This window comes from Bos indicus x Bos taurus, chromosome 6 (genome assembly GCF_003369695.1).
Source record: "Bos indicus x Bos taurus breed Angus x Brahman F1 hybrid chromosome 6, Bos_hybrid_MaternalHap_v2.0, whole genome shotgun sequence".
In the NCBI taxonomy this organism is placed as follows: domain Eukaryota; kingdom Metazoa; phylum Chordata; class Mammalia; order Artiodactyla; family Bovidae; genus Bos; species Bos indicus x Bos taurus.
The window spans coordinates 23,953,067-23,972,471 of NC_040081.1; the positions used below are offsets into that span (position 1 = coordinate 23,953,067).

General features: G+C 38.1%; 1 protein-coding gene across 2 annotated transcripts in view; it reads left to right on the forward strand.

Annotated features, from left to right (window-relative positions):
• PPP3CA (protein phosphatase 3 catalytic subunit alpha) overlaps positions 1-19,405 on the forward strand; it is a 325,003-nt gene that overhangs the window by 280,461 nt on the left and 25,137 nt on the right. For both annotated transcript variants that reach the window (XM_027543972.1, XM_027543973.1), the window contains exons 9-10: positions 12,401-12,526; positions 15,130-15,204. In XM_027543972.1, the coding sequence (XP_027399773.1) occupies positions 12,401-12,526; positions 15,130-15,204 (201 nt within the window). The remainder of the gene's footprint in view (positions 1-12,400; positions 12,527-15,129; positions 15,205-19,405) is intronic.

The window sequence follows — 19,405 nt, forward strand, 5'->3', positions numbered from 1 at the left end:
TTTATAAATTAAAAGATAATGTATACTTGGCAGGAAGATATCATTGTACGAGAAGCTCGAATTGTTAATGTAATGAACCCAGGTAGGCATCTGATTGGCAGTCGTGATTTGAATTCCAGGAGCAAAGGCAGCATTTCTGATGCCTCCTTGCCCTGCGGCTCTCCCAGCAGGGGCTCTCGGTCCTCAGGGACCCACCAGCATCACACGGTGGCCTTGCCAGGCCTGAGAAGCCCATCCCCGCTGCACCACAGTCCTTTCACACTGGGAACTTTTTTTACCATTCAGGAGTAACTTCCACAAGCAGAGATAGCTGGTACCTGCCTGGTTCAGGAGTCAAATAAGAACCAGCTAGATTCGATCCTTATCCTGAGTGGAAGAGGGAGATGGGCAGGGGCGTTTTTGGAAGGCAGCAGTCATTGTCCAGGCAACCTGAGTAGCACCTTTTCTCTCTGTATATACCGTGTTTAAAAGCTTAGTTCCCTGCAAAGACCGCCCACATTTTATAACAAGGGACCATTTCTGTAGAGTCTGAGGCCTTCCTTAAGCATGGGCATGACCTTTAGCCTTGACTAAACATTTGGAAACACTTTGAAGCATTTGCAACCACAGCCATAACTGTGATCCCTAGTTGCCTTACAAATTGGGTAAAATTAATCTAGAGACTTTGTCCAACGGCAATAGTTTTCACAGCCTTTACTTTATCCCTGCGGTCATCTCACATCTAAAGGTTTTCTTAATTGGCCTTGAGCAACTATTTGGCCAGTTCACTTATTTCAGTATAGAAAATGTAAATACGTATTCATGGTAGCATTTTCTTATTTGGTACTTGCTAACAAATGTTAGAGCAAAACAATAAGATACACTCCCACCAAAAATATTCATTTCTTTGCTCATTTGATTAACATGAGTATTTGCAGAATTATACACCCCAAGAAGATAACTTCTTAATAATGGTTATTAAACCTAGCACAGTCCACCAAGAAACAGTATGGAATATAAGAATCTATGAAGGAGCAAAGCAGAAACCGTGAAAAAACTGTTAGTATTAGCTTCCTTTACTATCAGTATGAGATGGTAAAAAAGAAATTTAGGTAGACATTTAAAGGTCAAGAGAACTTGAAGTTAGAAGATTTTGATTGGGGTTTTCAGAGAAATCACTTCTCTGAGATAAATGGATAAAACTAACCACAGAAAGATTTCAATAGAATGGCCCCTTTACACTGCCTTATATAACCAAGACTTCAATATGTGGAACTGATCTGTGTTGTGATTTCCTATACCTATAGCAATAGTAATAACTAATAATATTGAACATATACCATTGCCAGACAGTGATCTACATTTCCATGAATAAACTCATTTAATCTTTCAATGATTCTATGAACTACATTATAATTTTGAGTTCATTGATGAGAAACTGGGACAGAGGAGTTACATACTTTTGCCAAGGCCCGTACAAGCTGGTCAGGGATTAGCACTGAGACTGAAATTCAGCAGTCTGACTCCAGGGCCCACAAGTTAACCTCCTCCTGTGCCCTTGTGGATCACCTTTGTTATGTGAAAGCTTTCCGGGCAGTGTTTGCCCTGATCCTCTATTCAGCTTTCAGCTTATTGTTTAGGTGACTGACTATTCTTCAATAAGAAAGGAAAAGCTTTTGAAATGAAGAGTCATTTGTTACCACTTTAAAATTGCATGAGTGTTATACATCCAAGTATATACATTATTAAAAGAATAAAGTTAGAGTATCTTTTATACTATTCTGAAATATATAATTTCTCCCTTGAAAAGATACCCTCCCCACCCCCACCCCACCCCCCACAAAAGCACTCAGGCTTTTGCTTTTGTTTGACTCTGCTATGAAAGTGTCATTGCCGGAGGCCACTTTCTAAATAGATTAGTTTTAGTCCAGCAGTCACCTTGCTTACATTTAAACATTTAATTAATGGGAAGTGAAAGTGAAGGTGTTCGTGTGTCTCACTCTTTGCGACCCCATGGGCTGTAGCCCGCCTGGCTCCTCTGTCCATGTGGTGAAATAGAAAATCAAGACTTAAAACTTAGGAACTACTCTCACTATATATTTTAATTAAATTAAGCTACATATAATCTATATATCTTTGCTCTAACAAATGACCTGGATTTCTTAACCAACACCACTACAGGATTGTTCATTTCAGCAGTTTTCAACAAAATAAGTATAGGTTTCGCTGGTGGCTCAGGTGGTAAAAAACCTGCCTGCAATATGGGAGACCTGGGTTCAATCCCTGGGTCAGGAAGATCCCCTGGAGAAGGAACTGGCAACCCCCTCCAGTATTCTTGCCTGGAGAATCCCATGGACAGAGGAGCCTGACACACTGCAGTCCATGGGGCCACAAAGAGTCAGACACGACTGAGCAACTAACACACACACAGCAAAGTATTATACGGCAGTGGGTGAGGTAATCCTCACTTTTGGCCACCTGATGAGAACAGCTGACTCATTGGAAAAGACCTTGGAAAGCTGGGAAATATTGAAGGCAAAAGGAGGAGAGGGGTGCAGAGGATAAGATGGTTAGATAGCATCACCAGTGGACTCAATGGACATGAACTTGAGCAAACTCTGGGAGGAAGTCGTGAAGGACAGGGGAGCCTGGCGTGTTGCAGTTCACGGGAGGTCACAAAGAGCTGGACGTGGCTTAGTGACTGGATAACAGTCCTCATTTTTCACGAAGTTCCACCCGTAGAATCAGTGCTCTGTGAACCTTTATCTGGGGATGCAGACAAGACCTCCAGCGAAGCTGAGTCCTCCATCCAGATACACTGTCAGTGGTCTGCTGTCACTTGGACAAGACCCATTAAGCCTCACATCTTGAGGGGTTACGTTTCATTTTCTCACAGATGGTGTGAAGATTCTTAACCTGAACTAAAACCAACTTCTCTAAAAGTCTAATTGTCAGTAAGGCATTTAACAGAAGGACAAACAGGAACCATATGTATGTAACAAGTTAAAGACATGAGTCAATGGATTATCACTTCCTTTTCATTATCTAGAGATTCTAGACCTTCAAGAGACTCAGTGACTTACTTCCACGAATAAAGTAGATGACCAAAAAAAAAATAGTAGATATCAAGTATATGAGCTTAATATTAACTCAGTTCCAAGGAGATAATATTAACTAGTTGCCAAGCAACCGAGAACCATTGCAAGCTACAGCTTATGGCTTGACACCAAGTACAAGGTGGAAGAGTGTTCTATAATCGCATGCAGATACAGAAACAGATACAGATAAGATATAGGTACTAGTTTTCAAAGTGCATCCCACCAAAGTGAAAGTGAAGTTGCTCAGTCGTGTCCGGACTCTTTGCGACCCCATGGGCTGTAGCCTTCCGTCCATGGGATTTTCCAGGCAAGAGTACTGGAGTGGGTTGCCATTTCCTTCTCCAAGGTACACTTAAACCCTTGTTATATATTTGGAGTGGATATCAACAATAAGAGCAAGGAGAAGGGGGTGACAGAGGATGAGATGGTTGGATGGCATCATCTATTCAATGGACATGTGTTTGAGCAAAATCCGGGAGATAGTGAAGGACAGGGAAGGCTGGTGTGCTGCAGTCCATGGGGTTGCAAAGAGTCAGACACAGCTGAGCGACTGAAAAATAACCACAACGGACACAGTGTTTCCTATGTCCATGCCATCTCCTTCAATATTTTAAAGCTTTAGCTAAATCTCTCTCATTTAGTCAGGGTTGATTAAGTCATATTTTAGCATTGTAATAGTATAGATTAGAACTTAAAGGAATGTTATCAGTTCAAACTGATAGGGAAATCAAAACTGCCAATGACTCCTTCTTATTGACTTAGCAAAAAATATTTTACAGTAGCAATTCAAATTCTCTTGATGAAATTATAATGGTAGAAATGATTCACAGTGTTTGACTGGACTTGAGCTAATTCCAAGGATCAATTTTTGGCTCAAATTCTCTGGATCCTAATATAATGATGTGACACATGAGGTAAGAATTGTAAAATGGCAAAATTATTAAAAATAGATAGCTATTCTCTCCTCCAGGAATTTAAAACTGAGTCGTGATACTTTACATTTTTCAGGTGCCAAAGATTTTATCTGATTGTATATATTATGAATATTAACATATATGTTATTAATATTTTATTTGATTTTCATACTCTAAATATGACAGAACAGCTCATAATTATGGGCTTTCCTGGTGGCTCAGGTGGTAAAAAAATCTGCCTGCAATGCAGGAGACTTGGGTTTGATCCCTGGTTTGGGATGATTCCCTGGAGAAGGACATGGCAACCCACTCCAGTATTCTTGCCTGGAGAATCCCCATGAACAGAGGAGCCTGGTGGGCGACAGTCCATGAGGTCGCAGGGAATTGGACAGGACTGAGCAACTAAGCACGCAGCATGGTGCAACTCAAATAAATAATGAGAAACATTTGCTCATGATCACATAGTCACTGTGTGGTAGAGACAGTATGATTTCTACTCTTATCTATTTTAGACTCTTAACAGTTTTGAAACAGAATTCAGCCTCTGAAGTGGCATATTACTTTTTACCAAAATTCTTTCAAGCATCCTTGAGACTTCCATTCATGTGTGGTTGGTTATATTTTTAATATCCTCACAAGTTACATGTTTTGTGTTTTAAATTTTTTCTTTATTTTTTCTTTCTTCACCTATCTTCCTTCTTTCTTTCCTTCTTTTTTTCAATCTTGTCATTCTTTTCTCTCTGCCTTCCCTTAAACTTTTACTTCAACCAACTATTGACCATTAACCATGTGCAAGGTATGGTACAAGGCACAATAAAAGAAAACAAGAGAGATCTATGCCCTCTTCCTCCCTTCTATCATCTACCTTCCACTGACTTTACTCAAAACTTTGTGTTTGAATAATACTTGATTCACAGTTTGCCAATGCAGTGTTAAGAAGGAAAACCCATAACACACATACAGTCATTCAGTGACACACAGACATAATCATAAGATTGGCTCAGACAACTTCACAAATACATCTAGTACAGTCACCTGCCTTGTGTAAGATAATATCATCTGCATTTTATGTAGGAGACTTGTGACAAAGCTAAAGAAGGTGTTATAGGTGCCGTGAAAGAGGCATGTACAGGGTAAGAGGAAGAATAAGGGTATAGGCATAAAAGAGTTATATATACAGAAACACGTGTGTGTATTTCCATAAGTACAAAGTCATTAGCTCTTAGCTTCAAGATAATTACATATACCTACTATTTGTATCCAGGCATACTAAAATATTTCAAGTTGGTGAACTTCAGTCATTATGTGGAAGTCACTAAGCATTGCCTGTGAGATACGCTATCTTAAGTATTGAGTGATTTGAGCATTAAATTAAAAAACACACACTAAAGATTATTATTATGACAAAACTACCTACAAATTGAAGACTTGAAGTCCCTCTTAATAAATGACTTGCATACTTACTTTTACCTGAACTTATGAGCCATAGAGTAAGAGTGAGTTATAAGAACAGCCCTTGCTCACCAACTATAACAACCCTCATGAACTGGTAAATTTCCTTTGACCTAAGTCATGCCTTTTACCTGGGCTACTAATAATAAAAAAGGAATCATTTTAAAACAAAATCCATCAGGCAAGTACAGGACATGGAGAAGGAAAAAAAAAAAGGAGAACGAGAGTTAGAAATCAGATTTCTAAATGGAAGGAATCAGAGAGATTGTATTCATGGATGCTATAACGTGTAGTGTGATAACTAGGCATTTATGTAAATGTACATATATGTCTTCCCAAATTTTTAAATTAAAATTGTCCCCCACCCAAAAGTAATCTTTATGGAAAAATATATATTTGAAAAAGCATACCAACATAATCTTAAAACACCACCAAAGGACATTTTGAGTACATAGTCCTACCTCAAGAATTTTATCCATCAAGCTATCATGCCTCCTTCTGTGATGGTAGGACTTTGCCAAAAGAACACACTGATGCTAGTTTTTCTACTAGGGCATCTGCGGGTAGAAGAGTTGAAAGGAAAAAACATCCTGGGACTATTATGCCTGTTTTTTTCTTGCTATTTCTGGTTCTGGATGTCTTACAGTGATTCTGAAGAGCCCTCCTTTGCTTTCCTCTCATCTTTGTTTCTTTTCTGTCCTTCCATCCTGTCTTTTGAAGGGGGCAGTACACGGTCAATTAAAGTTAAAGAGATGAAAAATGTTAGCAGAAGGGTCAAAAGAATAAACTTCATCATTCCTCTTCTGGTGGGCTCTTCTCTGCTATTGAATAACCCTACTAGTAGTGTTGAGAATGCCTGAGGTATGTTGGGAGTATTACAGTTACTAATCTGAAGGCTTTCAGAAAAGGAGCTCTGTGTTTCTCTTGAAATCCACTTGGAATGTGTTCAGCCCATGATTTGGTGAGCTAGTCAAATGCATCTTGTCAGCAATATTTTGCTTGTTGTCTTCAGTTGCCCACTTGTGTCTCACTCTTTGAGACCACATGGACTGCAGCACTCTCCTGGAGCAAACTCATGTCCACTGAGTCGGTGATGCCATCCAACCATCTCATCCTCTGTTGCCCCCTTCTCCTCCTACCTTCAGTCTTTCCCATCATCAGGGTCTTTTCCAATGAGTCGGCTTTTCACCTCTAGTGGCTAAAGTATTGGAGCTTCAGCTTCAGCATCAGTCCTTCCAATGAATATTCAGGGTTGATTTCCTTTAGGATTGACTACTTTGATCTTGAAGTCCAAGAGACTCTCAAGAGTCTTCTTTATCACCACAGTCGAATATTTAGATAACTTCTCTTAAACTAGAAGCTCTCTTTTGACCTTATGTCTTTGTCATTCACTGCTCTGTCATCAGCCTCCCTGGTGATGGCAATTGTAAAGAAGATGCTGAGATGTGTTACCAAGTTTTTGTGAAATACTAGGTTTTGTGTCTCACCAAAATTTCCATTTTTGAGTAAGAGAGATCCCTTTAATTTACAGATTTGGATTTGGTCTAGCAAGTTAGTGCGTGGTTTGATAGAGAAAAGACTGAATTAAAATCTAGATGCTGTTCCTCAGGTTTCACTATATTAGAAGGCCTTGTTATATCACTAGATATGATAGAGGTCCAGTGCCCCTTCCTATTCCCAACTGGGAGCAGTCTCTTTGTTGCTGATTTTATATCTGTCTTCTGCATAAGCAAGATGGGACCAGTTAATTGGATAGCTTTCCTGCCATAATTTTGGTATCAGAAAAAGAACTGGCAGTCAGGTCTCCAGATCCAAACAGATTAATACTCTTTGTCTTATACCAGATTTCTTCTGACTGTTCTTCACACCTGCATGTGCAGTGGAAGAGCATTTGTGCAGTGCTGTCTGGTCTGTTCTGAATTATGGTCAGTAACCTAAGGCCCGTATATGTGTCATCTTCTGTCCCCTGGCCTCTAATACAGTTGTTAAAGGACACAAGGTCATGTATAATTGCCAGCAGAATAAAGGAGGCCCTTGATGATAGACTTCGTTCTTTTTTCCTCTCTCTTTCTCAGACAAGATCTCAGGAGGTGGTCTCAAGTGATTCTTGAAGTACAACCGTTTGTATTATTTATGTGGCCGGTGGAGATAAGTGTCTTTCAAGTACTTCACAGGAGAGCATCCTGTTAGGGCTATAGTTGAGCTTCGTAATTCCAGTGACAGAGGCAGGCGGCAGGGGCGGAGGATGTGGGAGGTGGAAGATGAAACGTTAACTGTGAATTTCGTGACTGGATATTTGGGACTGTTCTGGTTTGAATTTTTTTATATATTTTTGTGATATATATATTATGCACAAAAATCAAAAGTCATAAGTTATTAATGTAAGATTATTCAAGAAGTGTATTTGCATGAGTATTTTATATGGCTGAAGAAGAGAATGCATATTGCTGCATTTGCATCTTTAAATGAAAGCTATTTTTTTTAATATATTGAAAATTAAGGGAAAAGGTTCTATTAACGGCTTTTAGAATTACTGAGAACATTCATCAATCTTTGCATTAATGATGAGAGCTTCGTTCCAGAAGTCGGTTAACATTATTCAGATCTGAAAGAGGTTGTGTAAATTATCCGAATAAACCCAAGTAGTAAAAAGTGAGGTAACTGAGACGCAGAGACATTAAGTGTTCTTGGGTCTTGTGAGTAATTCATGACAGCATTCATCCTTCAGCCTGGGCGCCTGGGCTTCCCGTCCAGTGCTCCCTTTTTTAAAAAAGGAATGAACGTGGAAGGAGACTCTGTGTCCAGCACTTGGTAGACCTGGAGTGATTTATGCAGTTAGGGTGAGAATATTGTGGAAAACTGAAAAGATGAGGGACTTCAGATTCAAAACCAAACTGAGGTTTGCTGCTTCTCATCTGTGACCTTGGGCAAATAACCTCTCTGCTTATTTTGAAAATGTAAATAAGAACCACTTTTTTGAGAGATATTGTGAAGGTATTTGCTTATTAAACACCAAATACAGTGCCTGGTATAGAGCAGATGGGCTTCCCCAGCGGCACTAGTGATAAAGAACCCACCAGCCAATGCGGGAGACATAAGGGACACGGGTTCAATCCCTGGGTCAGGAAGATCCACTGGAGGAGGGCATGGCAACCCACTCCAGTATTCTTGCCTGGAGCATCCCATGGACAGTGGAGCCTCGTGGGCTACAGTCCATGGGGTCACAGAGAGTCAGACAAGACTGAAATGACCAAGCCCGAGCATAGGAACACATAGAGCAGATGCTTAGAAAATGTAGCCTCTATTAAATGGTATTATTTCTGTTGCTAATAAACAAAAATAAAATCTGTAAACAGTATCTGCATTATCGGTAGGCACGCAGATAAATTGTGTTGAGCCAGTGTCAAATGAATAAATGCTTTGTGTCACCAGTGACAAAACAGAACTTCTGCTTTATCTATTGGACAAGCTTTATCCACACTAGTGAATGTGCATCGTATTTCATTTTTCTCAAACATGGATTTTGGCAAAAAGCTAAAACATCTTTAATTATGAACATCATATTCAAAGTTAAATTAGTATAATAGCTCAGACTGGAATTCAAATATTGATCACTTAGGACAGACAGAGGGATGTTAGAAAGAGGATGGATTTGGTGTCAGTAAAAGCTGAGTTTGAATTGGGAGTAAAATCTTCTAGTTCCTTGTTGCATGATCCTGAGACAGTTATTTTACTTCTCAACCTCAGATCCTTAGTCTAGTCTATAGCATGAGGGCAGTCACATCTGTTTTTCAGATTCGTAATAAGGACTAAATGACATATTATCGAAAGCCTCCCTTTTCTCCTGGGTACTCTCAGTTATAACATTTATTTATCTCTTCCTGCTGCACCATCCTAAGCTAATAAAAAGTGGGGAAAACTTAGAGAAGAAATTACTCTTCAAAAAGACAACTTAGAACCTAAAAGATTCTTTCAAAGCCAGGAAGATCCATTCCTACTAAGAATATGCAGTATTTAAAAATAGTATAAATACCATTTCCATGAAGCTGGTGCTCAGAGACCAGGCAGCTAAGCTGAAAGGACTTCACCTTTCTAATCTCACAAAGGTGATGTTGTCATTTGCCCTGATTTTTTCGTTTTGCATGTTTTTAATACTGTGTGAATGTATCCTTAGGCCAAATGACATATCAAATCAATGATAGGATAATGAAAAAAGAATGCAAAGAAGAATGAGTTTACAGAAGTGTATGGAGGATTCAGTATTCTATAGGAAGGCAGTAACTCAGTGTTGAATGTACCATCTGTAATACTTGTCCCCAAACCATCTGTGATTCTGTTCTCTGGAATTGGGTTGGTCAGCCTGAAATATGATTCAAAGAAAAAACCTCACTCTTATCAAGTATGATTTTTGTTAATGGTAAGCTGCTGAAAACATCCACTTATTGTTCAGCTGCAGTATGATGTATGTAGTATGCAAATCACAGAAAACTATACATTCTTCCCATACTCTGCACTGATCATCCCCCCCAAGATTATATTAGTTCTGAGCCACACTTTAACAGCCGCGTTGCTGATGTGACAGACATCCAGAATACGATGTACAGGTTGAGGAAAAGGTCAAAGGATTAGGAGGAATTTTCTTGAAAAAGATTGTGGGGGAAATATCAAGATATGTCCTTAGCTTTTGAGCATCTATACTAAGAAGATGGTATGTGAAACAAGCATTGTTATTGTTCATTCACTGAGTCATGTCTGACCCTTTGTGACTCCAAGGACTGCAGCACGCCAGGCTCCTCCGTCCTCCACTATCTCCCAGAGTTTGTTTTAGATTCAGGTCCATTGAGTTGGTGATGCTATCTAACCATCTCACACTCTGCTGCCGCCTTCTGTTGCCCTCAATCTTTCCCAGCATCAGGGTCTTTTCCAATGAATGGACTTTTCTCATCAGGTGGCCAAAATACTGGAGCTTCAGCTTCAGCATCAGTCCTTCTGATGAATATTCAGGGTTGATTTCCTTTAGGATTGACTGGTTTGATCTCCTTGCAGTCCAAGGGACTCTCAAGAGTCTTCTCCAGTAATGCAATTCAAAAGTATCAATTCTTCAGCACTCAAACATAAATACTATTAAGTCTGCTGAAGGGTACTTTTCCTTACAGACACAGGGAGACATTGGGCATATATGTATATACATAGAATTCCTGTATTTAAATTAAATAATAAATGCAAATAGAGCTTTAAGTCAAGGGTTTTGGGAATTTAGAGGAAAGACACTCAGAAGAAATCAGGAAAGATTTCAAAGAGGGGATAGTGCTTGAGCTGGGCACCAAGGTCTGGGAAGAATTTGGAAATTCAGAGATTCTGAGAAAACATTCAAAGTAAAAGAAAAATGTGGAGCTATGAAAGCAATGTTAAGTTAAAGATATCATCAAGTAAGAAGAAAAGATGTTAGTGCAGACACTGATGCAAAAGCTCAAACCTAGTAAACTTCCAGTAATTAAAAAAAAAAAAAGATTTTTAAGGCCTGTGTTTATGCATAGGAATCACATGCTATAACTAATCTTTCACTTATAAAGTCAGCCTAAAAATTTTAAGGTAGTGAAATGATTAATTTTTCTATATTTTAAACCCCCAGACAAAGCCATAAAAAAACTCATTTGACATCATCTTAGGATGGCAACCCACTCCAGTGTTCTTGCCTGGAGAATCCCAAGGACGGCAGAGCCTGGTGGGCTGCCGTCTATGGGGTCGCACAGAGTCGGACACGACTGAAACGACTTAGCAGTAGCATCAGGATCTGTTCAGTAATTTCTGCTAAGAAAATGCTAATCATGGGCTTCCTAAGTGGCTTTATGGTAAAGAATCCACCTGCAGTGCAGGAGCCGCAGAAGATGCTAGTTCAAATCCGGGGTCAGGAAGATCCCCTGGAGGAGGGAATGGCAACCCACTCCAGAATTCATGCCTAGAGAATCCCAGGAACAGAGAAGCCTAGCGGGCTACAGTCCATAGCGTTGCAAAGATTTGGACACAACTGAAGTGACTTAGCACGCACACACAGATGCTAATCATGCCATCATAGAAAGTCTGCAATATGAGAGTATTGTTCTTAATGTTTAAAGAAACAGAAGTGTACTTGTTCTGTATTTTTTCAGAAGGGAGAACTAAGATCAGTAAGTAGTAAAGCTTTTGCTTCATTGAAAGTATTCACAGAGACCTGCTCACACTGTGTCCTGATTGCTATAGATGAAATTCTGAACCTGGTTAGAAGGGAGATCAGCTGTGCTCTTAGCATCTCTTCAACCATAACATTCTATATGAGTATCAATCCAGCCTACAGACACCAGACAAACCAGAGTAAAGCAAGCAGATTTATTTTCCTATTCTTTGCGGATGGTGCATCCTTTTCGGAAGTCAAGGGTGGAGTCAGATACCAGCATATTATTTAAGGCAGAATTCAATCCAAACATTTTACTTTATTAAGTCAAGATTGCAGTCTAATTTAAACTGTTTGTACAACTGTTATGAGTTCTACTGGGGAAAAAAAGTGTGGTTTAAAAGCAGTAGAAATAAATTCTGTTCAGATATTTGAGATTATTATATTGCACTAACTTACCTATGCCACTTTTATTTGTCTCATCAAATTTTAAATAAGACTAAAATATTCTTGGCTGCAAAAAAGCTTAATCCAATTCCTGGTGTTTGATTAACTATTTTTTTATATATATTTGCCAAATTATAATGAATTTTCATATATGGCATTCATATATTTTGCAGTTACATATTACGCTGAGTGAAGATTAAATCCATAACTAGTATAAACATTCATGACAGATGAAGCTATTTGCCTTGATATTTTGGAGCTTAAGTCAATTAGTTGCATTCTCTTGATCAACTCAAGCCATGTGTAGAAGCAGAAATATATGCTTGTGAATCTAATTTCCTTCTTTTTGTTTTTTTCAGCTGCAGTATTGAAGTATGAGAACAATGTCATGAATATCAGGCAATTCAACTGTTCTCCTCATCCATACTGGCTTCCAAATTTCATGGATGTTTTCACCTGGTCCCTGCCGTTTGTTGGGGAAAAAGGTGTGTTGTGGAATCCTGGGATGTTCTTTTTTTTTCTTTTTCTTTAGATATATTTAAAACAAATTTTTGTACAATGTTGCATTGGTTTCTGTTACAACAGTGCAAATCAGCCATTATTATACATACCTCCCCTGGCTTCCTAGCCTGCCTCCTCTACCCTCATCCCATCCCTCCAGGTCATCACAGGGCACTGGACGGGGCTGTCTCTGCTACACGGCAACTTCACACCAGCTATCCGTCTTACACCTGGCAGTGTATGTATGTTGGTGTTACATAAAATGATATGAGAAGGAAGGAGAAAACTTGTGGCTCTTTTACCATGAAATATTCAGAAAGAGAAAGCCTTTGGTCTAACCAATAAAACTCGCAAGCTGCACCATAGGAGCAGAAATTTGAAAGTGTGTCATTGTACATATTATTAACATGTAATGGATGGAATTAAGGGGGAAATAAAAGAAATGAGAACTATTAGGATAATTTACATAATCTTATTAGAATAATCCAACTTAAAGTAACAAATTCATAGTTTTGACTGGCTTCAAGCTATAATAATGGCTACCTTCTCTTCTTACCCCTTTGTATTATAATTCAAAAGTTCTATTTATTTTATAAACTACCAGTCAAATTAAAAGGTTGAGATAACCAGGCTTTCCTCACATTTCTGATGTTAATAATAATCATTGAATGAAAGTGATTAATGTTTACAATATTTTGAAACACAGCATGTACAATAACAGCAACAACAACAAAATAGTTCATTATAATGATGGCTTGACAGCAAAGAATCCACCTGCAATGTAGGAGACATGGGTTGGATCCCTGGGTTGGGAAGATCCCCTGGAGGAGGAAATGGTGACCCACTCCAGTATTCTTGCCTGAAAAATCCTATGGACAGAGGAGCCTGCCACGATGGGTGGCAAAGAGTTGGACACAACTGAGCAACTGATTGGTGATAAATATTGTGACCATTAGATGAGAAAGATGTATATTTTAAAAGTTGTTTATTAGCATGCTCCAGTTTTTCAGAAGAATTGGTCTTTTCTTTCTTTCCTTCAGTCCCCCTTTATTTGTTTTTTTGTATTTTGACCTAAACTGCAACAAAAATTTTGAGGAAAAGCCTGCACCCACTGAACTTGAGTTTTCCATTCAGGAGGCATGATGGTGATAGTCTGGATCATTCCTCAAGCCAAGTCTTGAGCATCACAGAGAAAGGGAATAGACATTGTAATAAACATAAGAGCTGGCACTTGTTTTAGAAAAATAATGGCCTGTGGGGGAATTTTAGAGAAAAGCTGTGCATTTTTCTGAAATATTGTGTATTTACATTCATACATATATGTAATATATTAATATGTATAATATTTTCCTACAATCCTTGTTTTTTTCTTTAAATATCCTTTAATGATTAAACCCAAGAAGTTATGAATTGTCATCAAAGAAGTCTTCCCCTTCAACACCAAAACAAGTCAAAAGTAAATTTTAAGAGTCAGTAAATTTTAATTTTAATAGATAAATGTTCCCGGTTCTACTCCATGTCACCACTTCCTTGCACCCATCAGATCATAGCATGGACAGAAAAGCACTGAGAATCCTGACAACTATCCTTGAACACCCTTCATGTGGGTTGTTTCCATTAATTAATCAGATTTTTTGAACATCTGTAACAAAAGAATATAGTAATATATGTGTACATAACTTATTTTTGATAATGAAACTGAAGCTCTGGGTTAATGTTGGCCCCACTGAAGTTTCACCCTTTCACATATATCTTTAATGCTAGAAGAACATTGATTTTAAAACTGAACTCTTGAAGAAATACTGGACAAGCTTCTTTTCACACTCATGATAGAACCCAACCTAACTTTTAAAAATGTTTAACGCAAATAACATGTAACTTAGTATAAAGTGTTGCAGTACTAATTTCTGTGTATAATGCTTTTATACAGCCCTCTTTTAATCTATTTACTCAAGTAAATTTCTTATTAGACTTATCTAAGCTTCATTTGTAAAACCTTTTTGAAAATGAAATTTAATGATATATATATATATCAACACATTAATTTTTTAAATCAATATTCTCAAAGCTATGTCAAATATATTAGTTCATCAATTATCAGTTTTTTGTAAACACAAGCCATATTTCTATCACTAAACTGAGTTCTCTGGGGGACTAAAAATTAAAAAGAGCTCCAGCATTCACTTGATCCCTATGAACCTAATGTTTGTAACCTTGTCTAAATCTAACAGCATTTTTGCACAAATAAATAAAAATTAAAAAGCATTTTCTCCTTCATAGATGTATACTATATTCACATCCACATTTTTCTTTGGTCCAGTATCTATTGACTGATACCTGGTCAATGTTTCCATTAGATTTTGTAGGCATGAGCTGATAATTTTAATAATATAAAGTCTACATAGAAACACAAAGCTTGATATCTTTTATGATCTGAATTTTATAAAAACTATTATGCAGGAAATTCCATCTTCAATATAGGTAAGAATGTTACTGCCAAGCCTGCTCATTAACAGTGCCAGAGTAATAATTAATATTACAGTAAATGTTTTAGACTATTTTTTCTTTCTTTCCTTTGTCTCCTCAGTGACTGAGATGCTGGTAAATGTCCTCAACATCTGCTCAGACGATGAACTAGGGTCAGAAGAAGATGGATTTGATGGTAAGAGCCTTGAGCCTTTGAGCTAATTCAGTTTACTAGGTAGTTACTTGGCATCTTACAGATAACCCTAAGAATAAATTTCTAAGATTCAGATTATGTGTAAATAATATACTGTTGAGAATGAACAATGTTATGATATTTTATAGTTGCTTTGAAGAAATATAAGAAACAAAATCCATGAGAGAATTTTCCCATCACCTTGAAAACATAGTTGAAGCAGTTAAGTACTTTAATAACCATCTTTCAGTAGCTCACATTGCTAAGTCACTTTTTTGGCTCTTTTAGTGCAATTGTTCCTGTCAGTTATTCAAATTTTGATGTCTATGATAAAACATGACTTACACATTGACATATTGATATTTATGTCAACTTAATATCTGTTCATATCTGTAATAATTAAATAAATTATTAGGTTTTTTTATTACTGTTTTTTAAAAATACTATTTTGTATTTGTTACCTTCAGGGAGTACACTTTCTATAAAAGACAAAGATTCCTGATGTGGATAGAGAGAAAAATTACTCTGGCTCTTACAAAAGGGCCCTAAAAGGGATGGTAATATACAAAAATGTAGTTGGAAGAGGAAAGTGCAAGAGCAAAATTCATTTCCATAAATGTTTAACATGTGCCTACTCTGCACAGGGCACTCAGGATTCCAAAATGCATTAAAGACTTAAGAAGAAGTTTCAGTCTGATTGGAGAGACTGATGTGTAAACATAAAATATCAATAAAGTAAGACATTATCAAATAAAAGGGACTGGTAGCAGTGGAAACTAGATATTGTGGAAAGTTTAAATTGATACAATTTTTGCCTTTTGAAACTGTACGTGTGTAAAATGAAGCAAGAATGTAGCCTTTTCTGAAAGTTACTGTCTGAACAGCATGATTTAATATTTATTTGAGCTTAATACAAATCACATCTAATTTGTATTAGAATACCTAACTAACTCTTAGAATACCTAAGTCTGCAGAATACCTAACTCTTTAGGCAAAAATAAAATGAAAGTGTCCATTCACTCACATACATACAGTCTATGTACTTAGGTAAATTTAAAGTGTACAATTATTTCTACTATCTCAAGGTTTTTCTCCTTCCTTAACTTCTCTTGTCTTCATTACTTGTCTCCATGTTACTATTCTTTAGTCATATATCACACTGCAAGGGAATGTACAATACAGGGAAGAAAAGAATTTTTTTAAACTTTTACTAGATTAGAATGAGCTAAAAAAAATAGTTTGTAAGAACTTTCTTAAGTAAACATATTGATATATTTTAAAATATTCAGAAAACCAGTGGATGTTCTGTGCTTTATCCAGATTCTAGCTGTTTCATATGTTAAAGCCACAGTTTGCCATTGTTAACTTTTGCAGGTATAGTTAGATGGTTATATACCATATATAACTATCTATATATATTAGATAGTTATAATACCATCTAAGAGATACTAAATCTTCCTAATGGAAGGTTAGAAAGATATTCTTTTTCCCTCAAGAAAGAATACTAACCTGATGAAATTTAAATCTTAAAAGTCAACAAGCATTTTGTAATAGATACCTTTTACTATGTTTCTGTAACTCCTCAAAAAAGAAGATTAAGTAGCATTAATACAGAGGTGTTGCTCTGTAAACAAATCTCTGTTTTAGCAAGGTTTATTGACCAATAATATTAAATATATAGCACATGGTATGAAATAAGTAGCCCTGCATATGATTGTAATTACATGTTAATTCACTCATTCAGTAAATATATATTGAGCACCTACTGTGTGCTGCCAGATCCTAAAGCCAAAAGCACCTGCTCATTTCAACAGTGCTGGTGTTTCCTGCACAGTTGAGTATCACCAAGACTGCCTCAGGTTTACTTCATTTAGTGAGTTCCTTTACCCACTTGCTTAGTCACTAACATGAAAGGATGCATTTTGGAACTTACTCTGCTTTAAAATAATTAGTTCTAATCAATGTGCTGTGGTCATCAGCAGTTGCTTTTAAACCTGTTCATGCCAATGATAGAAGTGCGTGTCCTTTTCAGGGCACTTGGAAGAATTCTTTTCTTTCTAAGCAGACCAGTGCTCTTACTCAGTTCAGTTCAGTCGCTCAGTCGTGTCTGACTCTTTGCGACCCCATGAATCGCAGCACGCCAGGCCTCCCTGTCCATCACCAACCCCCGGAGTTCACTCAAACTCACGTCCATCGAGTCGGTGATGCCATCCAGCCATCTCATCCTCTGTCGTCCCCTTCTCCTCCTGCCCCCAACTCCTCCCAGCATCGGAGTCTTTTCCAATGAGTCAGCTCTTCACATGAAGAGGCCAAAGTACTGGAGTTTCAGCTTTAGCATCATTCCTTCCAAAGAAATCCCAGGGCTGATCTCCTTCAGAATGGACAGGTTGGACCTCCTTGCAGTCCAAGGGACTCTCAAGAGTCTTCTCCAACACCACACTTCAAAAGCATCAATTCTTCAGCGCTCAGCCTTCTTCACAGTCCAACTCTCACATCCATACATGACCACTGGAAAAACCATAGCCTTGACTAGCAGGACCTTTGTTGGCAAAGTCATGTCTCTGCTTTTGAATATGCTATCTAGGTTGGTCATACCTTTCCTGCCAAGGAGTAAGCATCTTTTAATTTCATGGCTGCAGTCACCATCTGCAGTGATTTTGGAGCCCCAAAAAATAAAGTCTGACACTGTTTCCACTGTTTCCCCATCTATTTCCCAAGAAGTGATGGGACCGGATGCCATGATCTTTGTTTTCTGAATGTTGAGCTTTGAGCCAACTTTTTCACTCTCCACTTTCACTTTCATCAAGAGGCTTTTTATTCCTCTTCACTTTCTGCCGTAAGGGTGGGGTCGTCCACTACCATGTTTGAATCTTAGATCATTTCTGCAGAGAAACAGCTCCAACTTCTAAATGCTCATATCTCATAAATTTGAGAATTTATGAGAAAGAAAAAGGAAAACAGAAGTAAAGTTTTCGTTAAAAATGTGTTTAACTTAGGGTGGTATACATTTCAGAGTAAATCATCAGAAATGTTCTTTAGTGCTTTATTTACCACGACACAGAAATTATGGATTTCCTCAAAGCTACTCAGAGAACAACTTGAGAATCTTCCCAGAACTATTTAACTCTTTGGGGGACAAGAGTTTATTGAGAACTTATCTTGTAGGTTTTTTTTTTTTTTTTTTGCTCTTTTTGTATGATGTTATTTTCAACCTGAGGATCAAGGTTCCATTCTCCCACCCTGTTCCTCCTTTAGGCAGCCTGCAGTGTCTGTTTCTCTCTGGGGCCTGGCCCTATGTTCTATCAGTCCAGAGGTGAAAGCAGGAATCAGAAGACATCAAAAGACTTAATTAAAGCTCTTCCTTAACTTGCTGCTTATTCTAAAGAGAAGACATCTCTTGATGAGTCTTTATCAAACCTTTCTCCATATTTTGCTTGATATCCAACATCAGCTATACAATCCAGGGTAGTAATGGTGCCTTCGCCTGGTGGCTCAGTGGTAATGCATCTGCCTGTTGCAGTGCAGGAGAGCAGGTTTGATTTCTGGGTCGGGAAGATCCCCTGGAGAAGAAAATGGCAACCCACTTCAGTATTCTTGCCTGGGAAACCCCATGGACAGAGGAGCCTGGCGGGCTACAGCCCATGGACTTGCAGAGTCAGACATGACCTAGTGAATAAACAACAATGGGCCTTTACAGACCGTGCCTCTCAGAGGACCTTATCAAGGGGCTTGTTAGTTTTATAAAGTCTGTCACGGATAGGAATTCTCCTCATGTCCTTGAGGAGTGCTAGGTGTGGGGTTCGTTTTGCTTCTTTTCCTGTGGGTTCTGTCAGCTCTCCTTCACCACTTGACAATGAACGTGGCCACAGCTAACGCTTAGGTGTTAGGCATCATTCCAAGTGGTTTATCTGTATTAACTCTTACCCTTTTGACCAGCAAAAACTTATAATTAACTATGAATTATCTTATGGAAATTTCCTAGGTGATTTATATTGTCCCTAATCCTCAAGACAACTTTTTGATATAGGTGCTATGATTATCCTGGTTTTCCATACAGAGCTCAGGGCAGTGAGGTTAAAACCTAAGGTCAAAGAGCTAGTGAACTCATGGAGCCTGGATTCATGCCAATGTCTGCCTGTTTCTCAGGCTCTTGAACTTTCCACAAGCTATTGTTATAGTGCTTGAATTGTTAACAGCATGATGA